This window comes from Oryctolagus cuniculus, chromosome 1 (genome assembly GCF_051225735.1).
Source record: "Oryctolagus cuniculus isolate XC-2025 breed Fujian yellow rabbit chromosome 1, ASM5122573v1, whole genome shotgun sequence".
In the NCBI taxonomy this organism is placed as follows: Eukaryota; Metazoa; Chordata; class Mammalia; order Lagomorpha; family Leporidae; genus Oryctolagus; species Oryctolagus cuniculus.
This window is the reverse complement of record NC_142867.1, coordinates 190,379,531-190,396,421: the sequence shown is the minus strand read 5'-3', so window position 1 is coordinate 190,396,421 and position 16,891 is coordinate 190,379,531. Positions and strand designations below refer to the sequence as shown.

At 41.2% G+C, this 16,891-nt stretch overlaps 1 protein-coding gene across 4 annotated transcripts in view; it reads left to right on the top strand.

The window, feature by feature from the left end:
* Nucleotides 1-4,202: 4,202 nt before the first annotated feature.
* Nucleotides 4,203-16,891, top strand: part of CAAP1 (caspase activity and apoptosis inhibitor 1) — a 134,131-nt gene continuing 121,442 nt past the window's right edge. For 3 of the 4 annotated variants that reach the window (XM_089317982.1, XM_089317984.1, XM_002707954.6), the window contains exons 1-4: nucleotides 4,203-4,623; nucleotides 10,408-10,608; nucleotides 11,886-11,970; nucleotides 13,408-13,483. In XM_089317982.1, coding sequence (XP_089174108.1) covers nucleotides 4,336-4,623; nucleotides 10,408-10,608; nucleotides 11,886-11,970; nucleotides 13,408-13,483 — 650 coding nt within the window. In that variant the 5' untranslated portion in view covers nucleotides 4,203-4,335. Of the gene's footprint in view, nucleotides 4,624-9,502; nucleotides 9,526-10,407; nucleotides 10,609-11,885; nucleotides 11,971-13,407; nucleotides 13,484-16,891 lie in introns of those variants that run through there. The other variant, XM_089317985.1, reaches the window with a different exon arrangement.

The following is a 16,891-nucleotide window of genomic DNA, read 5'->3' as shown; positions in this document are numbered from 1 at the left end:
ACCACCCATGTGGGAGGTCCAGATTTGAGTTCCAGGCTCCTGGCTTCAGCTTGACCGAGCTCTGGCTGCTCTGGCCATTTAAGGAGTGAAACAGATAGCACCTCCATGCACACCTTGAAAAGAAAATGTTATCAATCTTTTAAAATAATTTCTAGTGTATTTTTCTCTTGAAAATGTTATGTGGCATATGGGGTGGGAATTGTAGCACAGCAGATTAAGCCACTGCCTGCAATGCCCTCATCCTATGTGATGAGGGCTATCCTATTTGAGTCCTCTGCTACTCCAATTCTGATCCAGTTCCCTGCTAATGTGCCTGAGAAAGCATCAGGAGATGATGGCCCAAGTGTTTGGGTCTCTGCCTCCTATGTAGACTTAGATGGCATTCCAGACTCCTGGCTTCAGCCTTGTCCAGCCCTGGCCAATGTGCTCATTTGAGAAGTGAACCAGTGGATGGAAGACTTCTCCCTATCTCTCCCTAACTCTTTGTCTTTCAAATAAATAAATAAATCTTTTTAACAAACAAATTATATGTGGTACAGTCACAATTTAAATACCATTTTGGAGACAATAATTTTTACATGATTTTCCCTTTTTTTTTTAACATTTCACAAAGATTTTTAGCTGGCTATTTCTAGAGCTGCTTTAAGTCCCTCTAATTTTTTTTTTATAGATTTATTTATTTATTTGAAAGGCAGAATTACAGAGAGAGAGAGAGATACAGAGGTCTTCCATTTGCTGGTTCTCTCCCCAAATGGCCGCAATGGTCAGAGTTGGGCCGATCCGAAGCCAGGAGCCAGGAGCTTCTTTTTGGTCTCCCACCGGGTGCAGGGCCACCTTCTACTGCTTTCCCAGGCCATAGCAGAGAGTTGGATTGGAAGTGGAACTGCTGGGTCTCCAACTAGTGCCTATGTGGGATGCCAGCATTGCAGGGGGTAGCTTTACCAGCTGCACCACAGCGCTGGCCCCAGTCCCTCTAATTTTAACAAAAATGTTCATACATAAAAGTGAAGGAGCGGGGCTATTATTATGGTATAGTGAGTGAGGATGTCACCTGTGACACCTTCATCCCGTAGGAGCACTGGTTTGAGTCCTGGCTATTCCAGTTCGGGTCCAGTTCCCTGCTAATGCACCTGGGAAAATAGTAGAACATGGTCCAAATACTTGGGCCCCTACCACCCATGTGGGAGACCCAGATAGAGTTCCAGGCTCCTGGTTTCAGCCAGCCCCAGGTATCGTGACCATTGATGGGAGTGAACCAGTGAATATCTCTTTCTGTGTCTTTTCCTCTCTGTAACTCTGCCTTTCAAATAAATAAGTCCTTAAAAATAAATAGAAATGAAAGGGCAGTCATTTGGGCTAGAAGTTAAGACACTGGTTAGGACGCCCTCATCCCATACTGGAGTGCCTAGGTTTGATATCCTCCAGCTCCTGACCCCAATTTGCTGATGGAGATCGTGGGAGGCAGTATGATAACCCATGTAATGAGGTTCCTGCCATCCACACGGGAGGCCTGCATTGAGTTGCTGCCTCTTGATTTTGGCCCAGCTGTGGCCACTGCAGGTAACTGGGGAGTTAACAAGCAGATGGGATCTCTCTCCCTCTCTCATCTGCACATTGGCTGAGAACTGCTCTTGGCTGGGGTTCATGGCATGGCTTAGCTGGGGAAGCTCTGCTCTACTTGTTTCTCATTTGTCTTCTGAGATCAGTGGGTATAAAATTTTCACGGTGATGGTGGAAGAACAAGTGTTACCTACCTGTCCTAATTGCACAAGTTTTGTTGTTTTTTTTTTTTTTTTTTTTTTTTTCCCCTGAGACATCACTAGCTGCATATCTGTGAACATCCATACTGTGAATTGGAGTTTAATCTGGATGTTGAATGTCCCCTAAAGACTCACGTAAAAGGTTTGGTCCTCAACATTTTATATTCATGTCATTGAGATGGTGGAAGCAATCCAGTGTTCTACATGGGGCTTTTCAGAGGTGATTAGATTGGATCAGATCAAGTCATTAGGGAAAAACCTTCATGATTAAATTCTGGTGGTTTTATAAGAGATCATACAGAAGCACACATGCTGTTTCTTGCTAGTAATTCTGTGTCACTTTGGGTTTCTCCCAGCAAGAATGCCGTCACCATATGGTGATTGATACTTGCCTGATCTTGGACTGTGCACCTCCAGAAACAGAAACCAAAATAAACATGTTTCCTTCATGATTAGCCTGTGTCAGGTATATTTTTTAATAGTAATGAAGAGCTGATGAATAAGACCCACTTAGTCAAAGTCAGTCACATGGCAGAGCCCCTGGGCAGAGGATTATGTCTTTCACCTGTAGCAGGAGAGTGCTGCCAAATTTCATGGCAAAGGGTATTATTGATGCAGTGATGGGTGAAGAAGTAGGCTGTTAATGCAATTTACCACAGTGGTGATAGAAAAAGAGCTCTCTGTGGGTTCTGACATTTTTAGCTCAGCACTTAACACACATTTGTGTCTAGCATGTTCCAGGCATTGTATTAGGTGTTGGGACTACATGGATTTATAATGTGTGGCCTGTTTGTGAGAAACAACAGTATATTGTAGAAGTGTTGAGCAAATCTCTGTAGTAAAAAGTAATGGATGCTCTGTAGTGACAGTAGTGGGCTACATAAAGAATTTTAGCAGGAATGAGAATGGAAGTCATTTGGAAAAATTCTAAATAAGTAACATAAGTAGAAGTAAGGTTGCTGAATAGTCTTGAAGGGTTTATTTCTAGGGAACATACATGGTTAGAAAGAAAAAAGCTTTTCAGATCATGGAAGATCTTACATGTTGTATTAGACTTAGTTTGCAAGTGACATGAACCAACTCAGATTAGTTTAACTGGCAGAAAAAGAATTATTGACTCACTGATGGAAAATTAGACATCAGGATTTTCTTATTTTAAATGCAAGTGTCTTGTTGGCCTCATTTTCTTAGAAACTGTCACAGGATAGAGAGCAGGACATCTAGGAGATATGAGGTGAATTTCTTCATAGTTCATCACTTAAGATGAAAGACTAAATTCCTCACTTATTATCTCTTTATAAAATCCCAGCCAATTACTGATTGACTTAAGAATTAATGCATGCCTATCCCTGGTGAATCACTGTGATCAGTGCTCACTGGGTTGGTGAAGAGTAGTTACAAAAATGGCATATAGGCTGGCGCCGCGGCTCACTAGGCTAATCCTCCGCCTTGCGGCGCCAGCATACCGGGTTCTAGTCCTGGTCGGGGCACCGGATTCTGTCCCGGTTGCCCCTCTTCCAGGCCAGCTCTCTGCTGTGGCCAGGGAGTGCAGTGGAGGATGGCCCAAGTGCTTGGGCCCTGCACCCCATGGGAGACCAGGAGAAGTACCTGGCTCCTGCCATCGGATCAGCGCAGTGCGCCGGCTGCAGCGCGCAGGCCGCGGCGGCCATTGGAGGGTGAACCAAGGGCAAAGGAAGACCTTTCTCTCTCTCTCTCACTGTCCACTCTGCCTGTCAAAAAAAAAAAAAAAAAAAAAAAAAAAGGCATATAAATACCAATCTCTACCTGTTCTCCCCTGTACTTGTTTGAGGGCAGAAAAGCTGTCTGCATTTGTTAAAGAGTTTTAAGTACTTCAGAATGTTTACTGCTGGGCTCTTAAGCACTATAAGTTTGAACCACAGGAATCTGTTTAAATAGAACAAAAATAGCATGATGCTGATATTCTTTGATCAATTTCTTTTGGGGGTAGAAAACATCATAAAGAGAGTAACTTTTTCTTCAGCTATTCACTGTTGCATTATTCTAAAAAGTGAAATTAGTGTAAATGGGGAAAAACAAGGAAGTACAAGAGCCCTACTCCTATACAATTCCCTAAAATTAAAAAGAACACAATAATTTGCTAGGGGTTGACATTGAGGTGAAACTACTTTTCCCTAAATTCTCTATTGTTCTAAGTGGTTAAGTTTCCTAAAATTTGCAAACAAATTAAAATGGAGGAGAAATTATACTTTTACTGGGTATTGTTATAAACTGACATACATCCAAAAGCACTATCAGTAAGGCAAATATCTGCTGTAGGGCTCTGCCTCCCACCCCCTTCAGGTATAAAAAGGAAAACCCACCGCGAGTAGGCCCAGCCGCTCAATTTATAACCTAGGGTCACCCTCCTCAAGTCCGAGAAGCGGTGCGATTGGCCCCGCCACCGCCTCCAGAAATGCCTCACCACGTTCTGCGCCAGCGCCGGAAGTGACGCAAAACCGGCGACGCCAGCGCCAGTCGCCGGCTGCAGGAGGAGGGAATTTTCGGTCGCTCCGGAGACGGAGGGCTTCCCCTGGATGGTTGCAGCAGAGGGATCATGACGGGGAAGAAATCTTCCCGGGAGAAGCGGCGCAAACGTAGCAGTCAGGAAGCAGCCGCGACGGTCGCGGCCCCGGACCTCGTCCCCGCCCTGGGTGGCAGCGGCAGTGGCAGCACCAGCGGCTGCGGGAGCACGAGCGGCTGCGGGAGCGTCAGCTGCTGTGGGAACTCCAGCCTCACTGGCAGTGTCACCGGCGGGGGCAGTGGGAGCAGCGTGGAGCGCAGCGAGCGCCGGAAGCGGAGGAGCACCGACTCATCTTCCAGCGTCTCGGGCTCCGTGCAGCAGGTGCGTGCGCTCCCCTCTCGCCGCTTCCTGGAGCCGCTGCTTTTTTTTATTTTTTATTTTTTTTTCTTCGAAAAAGGCGGGCTACGGGCGTGATGGGGGGCACCGGCCGGAGTTTCCAACCCGTACTTGAGGTCCATTCTTGTGAGTCCCGTTGAGCGCCCACGCTCCCGTGTCTTTGGACTTAAAGTTTCTGAATCTGCTCACCAGCTAACTTTGTTTTTTCAAAAAAGCACACTTGGCCCCTTCCATTCCTGTGGTTTCCTCAGTCTCCCGGAAGAGTGTGTACTGGAAGCTGGCCTTGCCTTCAGTGCCCTTGCGAGCCGTTCGCTTTTCTTCTCTCTCCGTCTTCTGTTTTTAGTACGTTGTGATGAAGTCCACATTACACATGAGAAAACTGAGGCCGCACGCTTTTCCCCCACAGTCCCAGGGATGAGTAGCTCCTAGACCTGAATCTGGTATCTGACTCCACCAAAAGTATGCTCTGTATGCACCATCAGCCTGCTCAGATACCCCCGTATTAAGATACTTTATAAAACGAATAAATGCATACAATTCATTCAACCCAGAGATAAAGGAAGAGTGTAGAAGGGCCTTTTCATGCTTTCCCATTAACGATTTGATGCACAGTCTCTTTTCATCACTTCTTGTCACATGGCTGAGTTTTAAGATTCTATATGTAAGCTTTATTGTGTCCCCCATTGGATTGGGTAAACCCCTGCGTGGTTGGGATACATTTCTTTCTGTACGTTTTAATTGTTTTATGGTGAGTTCCCTGTATTTTTTATCTTTAGTGATAAGTTTTTTTTTTTTTGTTTTTTTTTTTTTTTGACAGGCAGAGTGGACAGTGAGAGAGCGAGACAGAGAGAAAGGTCTTCCTTTGCCGTTGGTTCACCCTCCAATGGCCGCTGCGGCCGGAGCGCTGCGGCCTGCGCACCGCGCTGATCCGAAGGCAGGAGCCAGGTGCTTTTCCTGGTCTCCCATGGGGTGCAGGGCCCAAGCACTTGGGCCATCCTCCACTGCAATTCCCTGGCCACAGCAGAGAGCTGGCCTGGAAGAGGGGCAACCGGGACAGAATCCGGCGTCCCGACCGGGACTAGAACCCGGTGTGCCAGCGCCGCAAGGCGGAGGATTAGCCTAGTGAGCCGCTGCACCAGCCTAGTGATAAGTTTTTAATTCTTACTACACACAATACAAAAACTGACACCTTTGTACATATAGCTTTATGTAAGATAATTTAGGATAGAATCTAAGGAGTGACATTACTGGGTCAAAATGTGTGCGGTTTAAAAAAACTTGGTAGGTGCCACAAAATGCCTTTCATGTAAGATTTCATCGATTTATAGTTCAAGTGGTGTATGAGGATACTCATTTCTACCAGTCTTTGCTAACTTTCAAAGTCCATGTTATAAAGATTTGCCAAACTAACGAGTCAACTTAATGCTGCAGTTGCTTTAATTTATATTTTCCTGATTAATGGTGAGGTTGAACATTTTTACATTTTTATTTGCCATTTGATTCCTTATGTAATATGTACATATCTTCTGCTTGTTTTTCTCTTTGATTGTTTTCATTTTATTACTGGTAAGTTCTCAGTATTTTACACAAAGTCTTGATTCTAAACCTTTGTGTGGTGTATACTACAAATGTTATTATAATTTTGTTCAGTGTGTACTGAACCTAGTCATTTCTTTGTAGTCAAAACTCATGTCTCTTTTTGCCTTCTAGATTTTGTTCTATAGAACGATCTTTCCTACTCAGGAGTATAAAACTAATCTGTATTGTAGTGTTTTTTATTTATTTATTTTTTATTTTATTTTATTTTATTTTATTTTTTTTTGACAGGCAGAGTGGACAGTGAGAGAGAGAGACAGAGAGAAGGGTCTTCCTTTTTGCCGTTGGTTCACCCTCCAATGGCCGCCGCGGTCGGCGCGCTGCGGCCGGCGCACCGCGCTGATCCGATGGCAGGAGCCAGGAGCCAGGTGCTTTTCCTGGTCTCCCATAGGGTGCAGGGCCCAAGCACCTGGGCCATCCTCCACTGCACTCCCTGGCCACAGCAGAGGGCTGGCCTGGAAGAGGGGCAACCGGGACAGAATCCGGCGCCCCGACCGGGACTAGAACCCGGTGTGCCGGCGCCGCTAGGCGGAGGATTAGCCTAGTGAGCCGCGGCGCCGGCTTGTAGTGTTTTTTAACATGACATCTTTAAATTGGGAGTTATGTAGGCATAGGTGATTTATGTTTATGTATTTTCTTGTGTCTAGCCACACACAGCCAAACAAAACTAATTTGTTATTTAGAATTTTTTTCTCCAAAAAAATTTCTGCTAACAATGAATTTTATCTCTTCCTTTTAGCATTGAAATTTTTTTTGTCATTTTTGCAGCATTTCCCCAATTCTTTTTTTTTTTTTTTTTTGGATTTTTGGTAACATTTCTGATGTACTGCCAATGAATATATTTGTCATGGTTTGATAGATAGATTTCATCAGGTTAAGAAAATTTTCTTCAACTCCTAGTTCACTTGGGCTTGTAGAATTTTATCAGATGGTTTCTGGTTTTCTGTTGGTAAAATAACAGTTTTTCTCCTTTAATCAGATAATGTAATTTGTTTTAAAGGAGATGCCAATTTATTATTTTTTAAAATATTTTATTTATTATTTATTTGGGAGGTAGAGTTACAGACAGTAAGAGGGAGAGACAGAGAGAAAGGTCTTCCATCCACTGATTCACTCCCCAAATGGCCGTAATGGCTAGACCTGAGGTGATCCAAAGTCAGGAGCTACGAGCTTCTTCCAGGTCTCCCACATGGGTGCAGATGCCAAAGCATTTGGGCCATCTTCTGCTTTTCCCAGGCCATAGTGGAGGGCTGAATAGGAAGAGGAGTAGCAAGAATTAGAACTGGTGTCCATTTGCACTGCAGGTGGAGGATTAACCTACTGAGCCATAGCGCTGGCCCCTAGGTAATGTAATTTTAAAAATTATTTATTTATTTGAGAGGTAGAGAGAAAGACACATGGAATCAGGTCCTATCCATGATTCACTCCACTAATGCCTGAAAGAATTGGGACTAGGTCAGGTGAAAACTGGGAGCCAAACACTCAGTCCTAGTCAGGAACCCAACTACTTAAGCCATCACCTGCCACCTCCTAGAGTGTGTCAGCAGGAAGCTGAGATGAGAGTGGAGCCCAAACTTGAACATAGGCACTCCAGTATTGGAAGTGGGCATTCCAACCAGTGGCCTAACTTGCTGCGCCATAACACCTGACCCAAGTTTCCTGTATTTTCCTAAGAGCTTTATTGAAATATAGTTGGCTTGTCATGACAGTTTATCCATTTCAACTGTATAATTCCTTGGTTTCTGGTATATTTACAGAATTGTGAATCATCTCCACACTCACTTTTAAAATATTTTCATCTCCAAAAATTGCTGTAATCCCTACTACCTCTACCCTGCTCTATCCCTAGGTAACTGCTAATTTACTTCCTAATCCTATAAACTTTCAGATTTCCCTGTTCTGGACATTGTTTTTGAAAGCCAGAGCTACAGAGAGAGAGAGAGAGAGAGAGAGATCTTCCATCCGCTGATTAACTCTTTCAAATGGTCGCAACAGCTGGAGTTGAGCCAATTCAAAGCAAGGAGCCAGGAGCGTCTTCCAGGTCTTCCACGTGGATGCAGGGGCCCATGCACTTGGGCCAACTCTGCTTCTTTCCCAGGTGCATTAGCAGGGTTTGGAAGTGGAGCAGCCGGATTGGAACTGGCAACCATATGGGCTGCAAGAAGCAGCTTTACCCACTACACCACAGCACCGGCCCGTGTTCTGGACAACTTATATGAATGGAATCATATAATGCCTGGAATTCTGTGTCTGACTTTCTCATTTAGCATAGTATTTTCAAGGTTTATCTTAGCTGTAGTACATAGGCTCATTTCTTTGTAGCACAAAGTTTCTTTCCTTTCTCTGGCTGAATAATATTTCATTGTTAGGCTATACCACATTTTGTTTTCCCACTTATCATTTAGTGGACATCTGGGTTGTTTCTGCCTTCTGGCTATTATGAACAATGCTGCTGTGAATATTTATATACAAATTGGGTACAGACTGTTAACATTTCTCTTGGGTATGCATCTGAGAATGGGGTGCTGGACTATATGGTAACTTCGTAAATTTGTATTTCTTCTAGCAGTGTTATGAGGTTTCTACTTTCAGTCTAATTATCATAGTATTCTATGCAATTTCCTAAACTAATTTTTAATTGATTCCATCAGAAGATAAAACATAGATCTACTGGGGACCAGCACTTTGGCGTAGCAGGTAAAGATGCTGCTTGCAGTTCCAGCATCTTATATGGGGGCCAATTTGAGTTCGGCTGCTCCACTTCTGATCCAGCTCTCTGCTATGGCCTGGAAAAGCAGTAGAGGATGGCCCAGGTCCTTGGGTCCCTGCACCCGACATGGGAGACCTGGAAGAAGCTCCTGGTTCCTGGCTTCAGATTGGTTCAGCTCTGGCCGTTGTGGCCCACGGGGAAGTGAACCAACAAATGGCAGACCTCTCTCTCTCTTTGCCTCTCCTTCTCGCTCTGTCACTCTGACTTTCAAATAAATAAATTAATATTGTTTTAAAAATAGATCTACTTGATCTGTGTGATCAGGGAAAATTTTCTGAGGGAATGAGTTGAATTGATACCTGTGGTATTTGAATTTTTTAATCTTGTGAGTACAGAGTGATGTTAGTATGTACAGAAACCCTGCATCTTTGAGCTGAAGGAAGAACAGATTACATTTGAGTAATTCAAAGAAGGTTGTTGTTTCTAGAACACAGACAATGAACATGAAGAACCAGGTAGGCCATGTTACCCCCAAGAAGACCAAGGGGAACCCACTGAAGGGTTTTAAACAAGAAGGATGAGTAAGTATACATTTAATAAAATTTATCTGCCAACTGAATATAAAACAGAGACCTCAGTTTAGATACAGGGAGTCAGGCTAAATGGTTGTTGATATAAGCGAGGCAAAGGATCATAGAAGTTTGGACCAGGGTTATTACAGTACATTTGGAGAGCTTAGACATGATTTGGGAATTAGAAGTTAAGTTGACAGACACAAGGTAATGGATCATGGGCAGTTAGACTGGAGCCTGGTATAAAAACTGAAACTGGAAAGTTAAGCCTCCCACCTGCATTGCCAGCATCCCATATGGGCACCGGTTTGAGTCTTGGTTGCTCCACTTTCTGTCTAGACCCTTGAGAAGGCAGTAAAAGATGGCCCAAGCATTTGGGCCCCTGCACCCACATGGGAGACCTGGAACAAGCTCCAGGTTTCTGGCTTCAGCATGGCCAAGCCTTGGCTGTTGCAACCGTTTGGGGAGTGAAAAGTGGATGGAAGATATCTCTGTCTGTCAGAGAGTTTAAGTAGTAGTAGAGTTTAAGTTAAGAGAGTTTAAGTAGAATGACAATAACTATATAAACTACCTGGAGGAATATCCTAATTCTTTGAAATCTAAATTGCAGGAAATTGTGTAATATTGAGTATACCTTCATTTGCATGTACTAGAATATTATCTCTTCCCTTTATAGCTACTCCTTAAAATAATTGAAGTGTAACAAGTAAAATTAAAGGATACTGAAAAATTAAATATTCTTTACTATGGTTTTAGTTAAATAATTATGTAAATAATTAGAAATATTTAAAGAGGTATTTAGTAAATGTAACTATATGATGTCATATGCATATTCTATATAGACATGTTTTCAGTAGTACTGTGTAAGATTCCTTTTTCTTTTACTTTTAGGAGAACAAATGTCTTTTGCCAACTTTGGAAAAAGAATTACTCTTAGCAGAACACAGTGATCTTGAAGAAGGTGGAATGGACCTGACTGTATCATTAAAACCAGTTAGTTTCTATATATCAGACAAAAAAGAAATGCTGCAACAATGCTTCTGTATTATAGGAGAGAAGAAATTGCAGAAGATGCTTCCTGATGTGTTAAAGGTACTTCATAACTATGTATACGATCACTATGAGGGGGCTTCAGAAAGTTCATGGAAAATTCATATCCATTTAATTTCATTTTCCATAAATTTTTTGAAGCTCTCATGTGCCCGGAAATGCAACCTTCTGTATAACAACTGTTTTACTTAATGCGGTGTATAATTGGATGTTTTCATGTAAAACACGAGACTTGAAAATATATTCTAAAGGGATTTTGAAAAATCTTCTATGGGTTTGTATATTTAAAAATTTGCCTAGAAAAAATGTTTAGGCAAGAAGTGTATTCTATTAAATGCTGGCAATTATAGTAGCTGAATAGGAGGTGAAATGAATCTTTCTGGTATTTTAAGAAGTAATATAGTGGCTGATGCTGTGGCATAGCAGGTAAAGCTGCCACCTGTGACACTGGCATCTGGTTCGAGTCCTGGCTGTTCTACTTCCCATCCATCTCCCTGCTAATGTGCCTGAGAAAAAATTGAAAGATGGCTCAAGTACTTTGGGCCCCTGCACCCATGTAGGAGACCTGGAAGAAGCTCCTGGCACCTGGCTTTGGACTGGCCCAGCTCCGGGCATTGTGGCCATTTGAGGAGTAAACCAATAGATAAAAGATCTCTCTCTTTCTCTCTCTCTCTATCTCTAATTCTTCTTTTCAAATAAATAAATAAATCTTGTAAAAAAAAAAAGAAAATATAATCACTGCATGTGCAGTGATGGTTGGTAACAGCTTATATCAGGGTCTTCAGAAAGTTGTTGGAAAATAGGATGAAAACATAAAGTGCATTTTCTTTGAACTTTTTAAAGTACCCTTATATTTCATTAAATTCACAAAGGTTTCTATATACTTATTTCTGAAAATTATGAGTATTTGGGAAATATATTCTTCTAGTTTTATGGTGCTGGAAGTAGGCCTTTGACATGTTAGGCCCCAGATCATATACCTGAAATGTGTGGAGCTAGAGCTTGAATTATATAAACTTTAGAAAAATTACTTAAAAAAAAGCTACAATTAAGAATATCTGGGAAACCAATTGACTTTCTAGTTTATTCTTTTATCAGAAACATGACTATATATTTTCCCATCAAATCTCTAAAATGGTCATATGTTAACTGTAGTTTTTCAGATTTCCTCCTATGGAAAGATGTATGTGAATCTAACTGAAGCTTTAGTTTGTTTGATAAGATTTACTTAACTGAAATTTTTCTTGTGATTATCATTTTCTAATTTATATTGAAGCTCTATTACATAAATGCATTTTTAAATATGTCATTTTCTTTAGAACTGTTCAATAGAAGAAATTAAAAAGCTATGCCAAGAACAGTTGGAGCTGCTGTCTGAAAAAAAAATCCTGAAGATTCTTGAAGGTAAGAATACATGTTTCTGTATTTTGGTAGCTTTCTAGTTAATGTAGTCAGCATTTATCTTGAGATATTTTTTCTATTTGGATGTTACTTTGATTTCATTATTTGGGTAATCATTGAAGAGTATCTTTACTTCTCTTTGTATTGAGAAATATAGTTTATGTATCAGAATAACATTTTAAAAATAGATTTGACACATAGTTTTCCAAGTCAAATGTATAGCTAAGAGCATAAGTTAATATGCTTTAATATATTTACAAAATAAAAATTGAGAAGGGAAAGATTTTTCTTAAAATAATTTTTGAATTTTCTGCTTTGTATTCTTTATAGCAGTTAGTTACCAACTGCATACTGTTTCTGCTCTGTTAAGATTCTGATGCGGAGTTAGAGGAACACCTTGCAATTTGCTGATATTTCTATGTCCACCTGAAGTGTGATTACTGTTTGTGATACTGGTATTTCTAGACTCTTGGATTTTCAGACTTCTTTTTTGTCTTTTGGAACTTTGCAAGGATTTTAATGTTTGCAGTCTGCTAGAAGAAACAGAAAATGGAGATTTTTTTATTTTCAGAGCTAACTTTTAAAAATGTAAAATTGTTCAGTGGAATTTTGTAACTCTTGAAATACACGTATACAAATGTATGTAGTCCATAAGTATATATACACACATTCTAAAAAGAAGACAATGAAAAATACCCAAAGATGCATTGAAAATAACATTTTTTTAGAGCTTTATTTTATTTATTTGAAAGACAGAGTTAGAGAGAGAGGTAGAGACAGAGATAGAGGTCTCTCATCCGCTGGTTCACTCCCCAGATGGCCGCAAATGCTGCGCTGATGCAAAGCCAGGAGCCAAGAGCTTCTTCAAGGTCTCCCATGTGGGTGCAGGGGCCCCAGGACTTGGGTCATCTTCTACTGTTTTCCCAGGCCATAGCAGAGAGCTGAATCGGAAGAGAAGCAGCCGGGACTAGAACCAGTGCCCATATGGGATGCAGGCGCTTCAGACCAGGGCTTTAACCTGCTGCGCCACAGCACCAGCCCCGAATATAACATTATTTTAAGTGTAGGCATTTTTTTTTTTTTTTTTTTTTGACAGGCAGAGTTAGTGAGAGAGAAAGAGAGAAAGAGAAAGAAAGGCCTTCCTTCTGTTGGTTCACCCCCCAAATGGTGCTTCCTCCTGGTCTCCCATGCGGGTGCAGGGCCCAAGCACTTGGGCCAACCTTCACTGCCTTCCCGGGCCACAGTAGAGAGCTGGACTGGAAGAGGAGCAACTGGGACAGAATCCAGGGTGCTGGCGCCGCAGGCGGAAGATTAGCTAAGTGAGCCGCGGCGCCGGCCGTCATTTTGTTTTTTAGTTATAAAGTTCTTTAATCTGTGTTGCTTTTAAAGATGACTTTCTTCTGTAGTGATTAAATCAGTAGTCTTTTTTTTATTTATCAGGTGAAACTGGTATGGACTCTGATATGGAAGAGGCAGCAGATGATGGCTCTAAAATGGGATCTGATTTAGCCAATCAGTAAGTAAAAAAAACTTAAATTTTGATTTCAAAATTTCTTTATTCCTTTGGAGATTTCTTACATCAAGTATATAATTTTTTGTGTTTATGTAAAATAATACAACAGTTTAGAAGGATTGAATTGCTTACTTAAAATGCTTAGTCCTTTTGGTGTGTATAGTATGGAGTTGATTGTTTTCATGATTAAGGTGATTTTCTTAAACTGCTATATATATAGATTCAGAATAATGGCAGTGCCAGCCTGAATCAGAGTCACAGCTTTCTTTTGCATTTGGAATATACTGTTCATGATACCCATTGTTTCTTTTTAAAGATTTATTTATTTACTTGAAAGTCAGTTACACAGGGAGAGAAGGAGAGGCAGAGAGAGAGAGATCTTCCATCCACTGGTTCACTCCCCAGTTGGGCACAGTGGCCAGAGCTGCATTGATCCGAAGCCAGGAGCCAGGTGCTTCTTCTAGGTCTCCTACGTGGGTGCAGGGGCCCAAGGACTTGGGCCATCTTCTAGTGCTTTCCCAGGCCATAGCAGAGAGCTGGATCTGGAGCAGCCAGGACTCGAACTGGCACTGGAGGTGGTGGCCTTATCGGCTACTCCACAGCGTCGGCCCCATCAGTAGACTTTTGATCATCACTTTCATCTTGCTTAATACTGTCATAAGATGATTTATACCTTGCCTTAGAGGAAAAAGTGTACATATTTTAGTAAGTTATTACTGGCTTTCCTTCAAAACATTAAATATGTATTATACTTAATGTGCTGATCAACTTAAGCTGGTTTACACATTTGCAAGGCCTGTTATTTTTTAGTACTTATGAATTTATTGTTATCTAAATTAATAATTTTTTTCTTAATGCTGCTTAGAGAAAATCTTGAATTAAACATTTGCTTGATTACATTTGTTTCCCCCTTTTTCAAATCAGTTTTTTTCTAGTATTTGAAGTAGTGTTAAGTACTGTATTTTTTCAAACCTGAGTACTAGTGCTACCTTTTCTACTGTTGGAAGCCATTTAATGGATACTGAGAATACAAATTCTTTAAAAATTACAACAGAAACAATGTTTGTATTCTGACCTGTGGTGATAAAAAAAAATGGCAAATATATTTAAAGTGACTGTTGTGAAGAAACTACTTTTATAATGTGGATGTAAAACAGACACATTAACTTTTTAATGCGACTGTGAGGGCATTGAATAAACACAAATACAGGTAGAGCTTTCCTAATCTGAAAGCCTGAAATCAGAAACTTTTTGAGCATCAACATGTTACTCAAAAAGTTTTGGATTTTGGAACATTTCAGATTTGGGGTCTTTGGAGTTGGAATGCTCTACTGGTAAAGTCTATGTACATTTTCCAAAATCTGCAAAATCCTCTTAATCTGAAATACTTCTGGACCCAAGCATTTCAGGAAAGGGATACTCAAGTCAACTTGTATTACCAAAAATTATCAGAATAGCTTCCTGTGGAGCTAAGTGCCAGATCGTTGAGATCCTTTTAAATTATTTGAGGCTAGAAGCTTTTACTTTTATTTTTGAAAAACAAAATCAATTTTTTAAGCTAAAGGATGCCAAATAAATAATAATATTAGTATTACTGAGCATTGTGTGCAGACACTGTTCTACTCACTTTTATGTACTTTCATTCATTCATTTGGTTTGTTCAACAACCTTGTGAGTTAGGTATTAACAGTATTTTAAGATGGTAAAATTAAGCTCAGAGAGATTTGGGTGACTGATATTACACAAGTGCTTATGAAAGTTAGAGGCAGTGTTTGTTATGAAAGACTGTATAGGCTTTTGTGCAAATGAAACTGCTTTGGAATCTCTGAAACATTTAACATTCTTTTTTTTTTAAGATTTACTTATTTATTTGAAAGGCAGAGTTACAGAGAGGCAGAGGCAGAGAGAGGTCTTCTATCTGCTGGTTCACTCCCCAGATGGTCACAATGGCCAGAGCTGTGCTGATGATCCAAAGCCAGGAACCAGGAGCTTCTTCCAGGTCTCCAATGCAGGTGCAGGGGACTTGGGCCCTGCACCCGCATGGGAGACCAGGAGAAGCACCTGGCTTCTGGCTTTGGATCAGTGTGATGTGCCGTCCACTGCACGCCGGCCGTGGTGGCCATTGGAGGGTGAACCAACGGTAAAGGAAGACCTTTCTGTCTCACTGTCCACTTTGTCAAAAAAAAAAAAAGTCAATCATGAATAAGCAAAAATTAGTGGAAGAAATACAGTAACATGAGAGTAAAATACAACTGAATAACTAGAATTGGAAGCTTCTGTTGAGCACAGTAAGGAAAATTTAACAAAACAGTGAAAACTCTTCTATAATTAGAGCTCAATTATTTCTGGAACTAAAAAGTTCTAAATCTCTAAAACCAGACTGAATCTTTATCCTGAAAAATCAAGTTGAATAAACAAACATGTAACAGTGCAGAGAGTAACTTAAAAACAAAATGAATCCTTATGTGTAACTCATGGGAACCTGGAAGACAGTTGTAGAAAACCTATCATGCATGTACTAGGAATTGTAGAAAAAGCTAGAAGAATAGTGAAGGAAACTGGTCTTAAGACCATAAGGCAGGAATAAAGTAAAAACAAAGAGGCTCCTGGCTTCGGATCAGAGCAGCTCCAGCCATTGTGGCCATCTGGGGAGTGAACCAGCGGATGGAAGACCTCTCTCTCTCTGTCTCTACCTCTCTCTGTAACTCTGTCTTTCAAAAAAAATAAAAGTCAATATGGGGGTGGGGCAACGCCATGGTGTAGAGGGTAAAGCCGCCACCTGCAGTGCTGGCATCCCATATGGGCACCGGTTCAAGTCCTGGCTGCTGCACTTCCTATCCAGCTCTCTGCTATGGCCTGGGAAAACAGTAGAAGATGGCACATGTCCTTGGGCCCTTGCACCCGCGTGGGAGACCTGGAGGAATTTCCTGGCTCCTGGCTTCGAATTGGCGCAGCTTCAACTGTAGTGGCTATCTGGGGGGGAACCAGCAGATGGAACACCTCTGTCTTTCTCTGCCTCTGCCTCTCTGTAACTCTGCTTTTCAAATAAATAATAATAAATCAATCTTTTTTTTAAAAGTCAATATATGTAATGCATTTACAGATGATAGAACACTCAATAAGTGCCAATTGTTACTTATATTTTATTCCTGTTTTTTAAAACAGGACCTGACAATTGGTCTGCTAGGTAAGATGCCCATGCCTCTTATTGCAAGGTTTCAGTTCCTGTAATACTCAACTGTAGCTTCTGACTTCACCTTCATGCTGTTGTAGACCCTTAGAAGCAGAAGGTGATGGATCAACTGGGTTGCTGCCACTTACCTAAGAGACCTGGGTTGAGTTCTTGGCTCTTGGCCATGGTCTAGTCTTGGCCTTGGGCAATAAACCAGTGGATAGGAAGCTCCTTCTTTC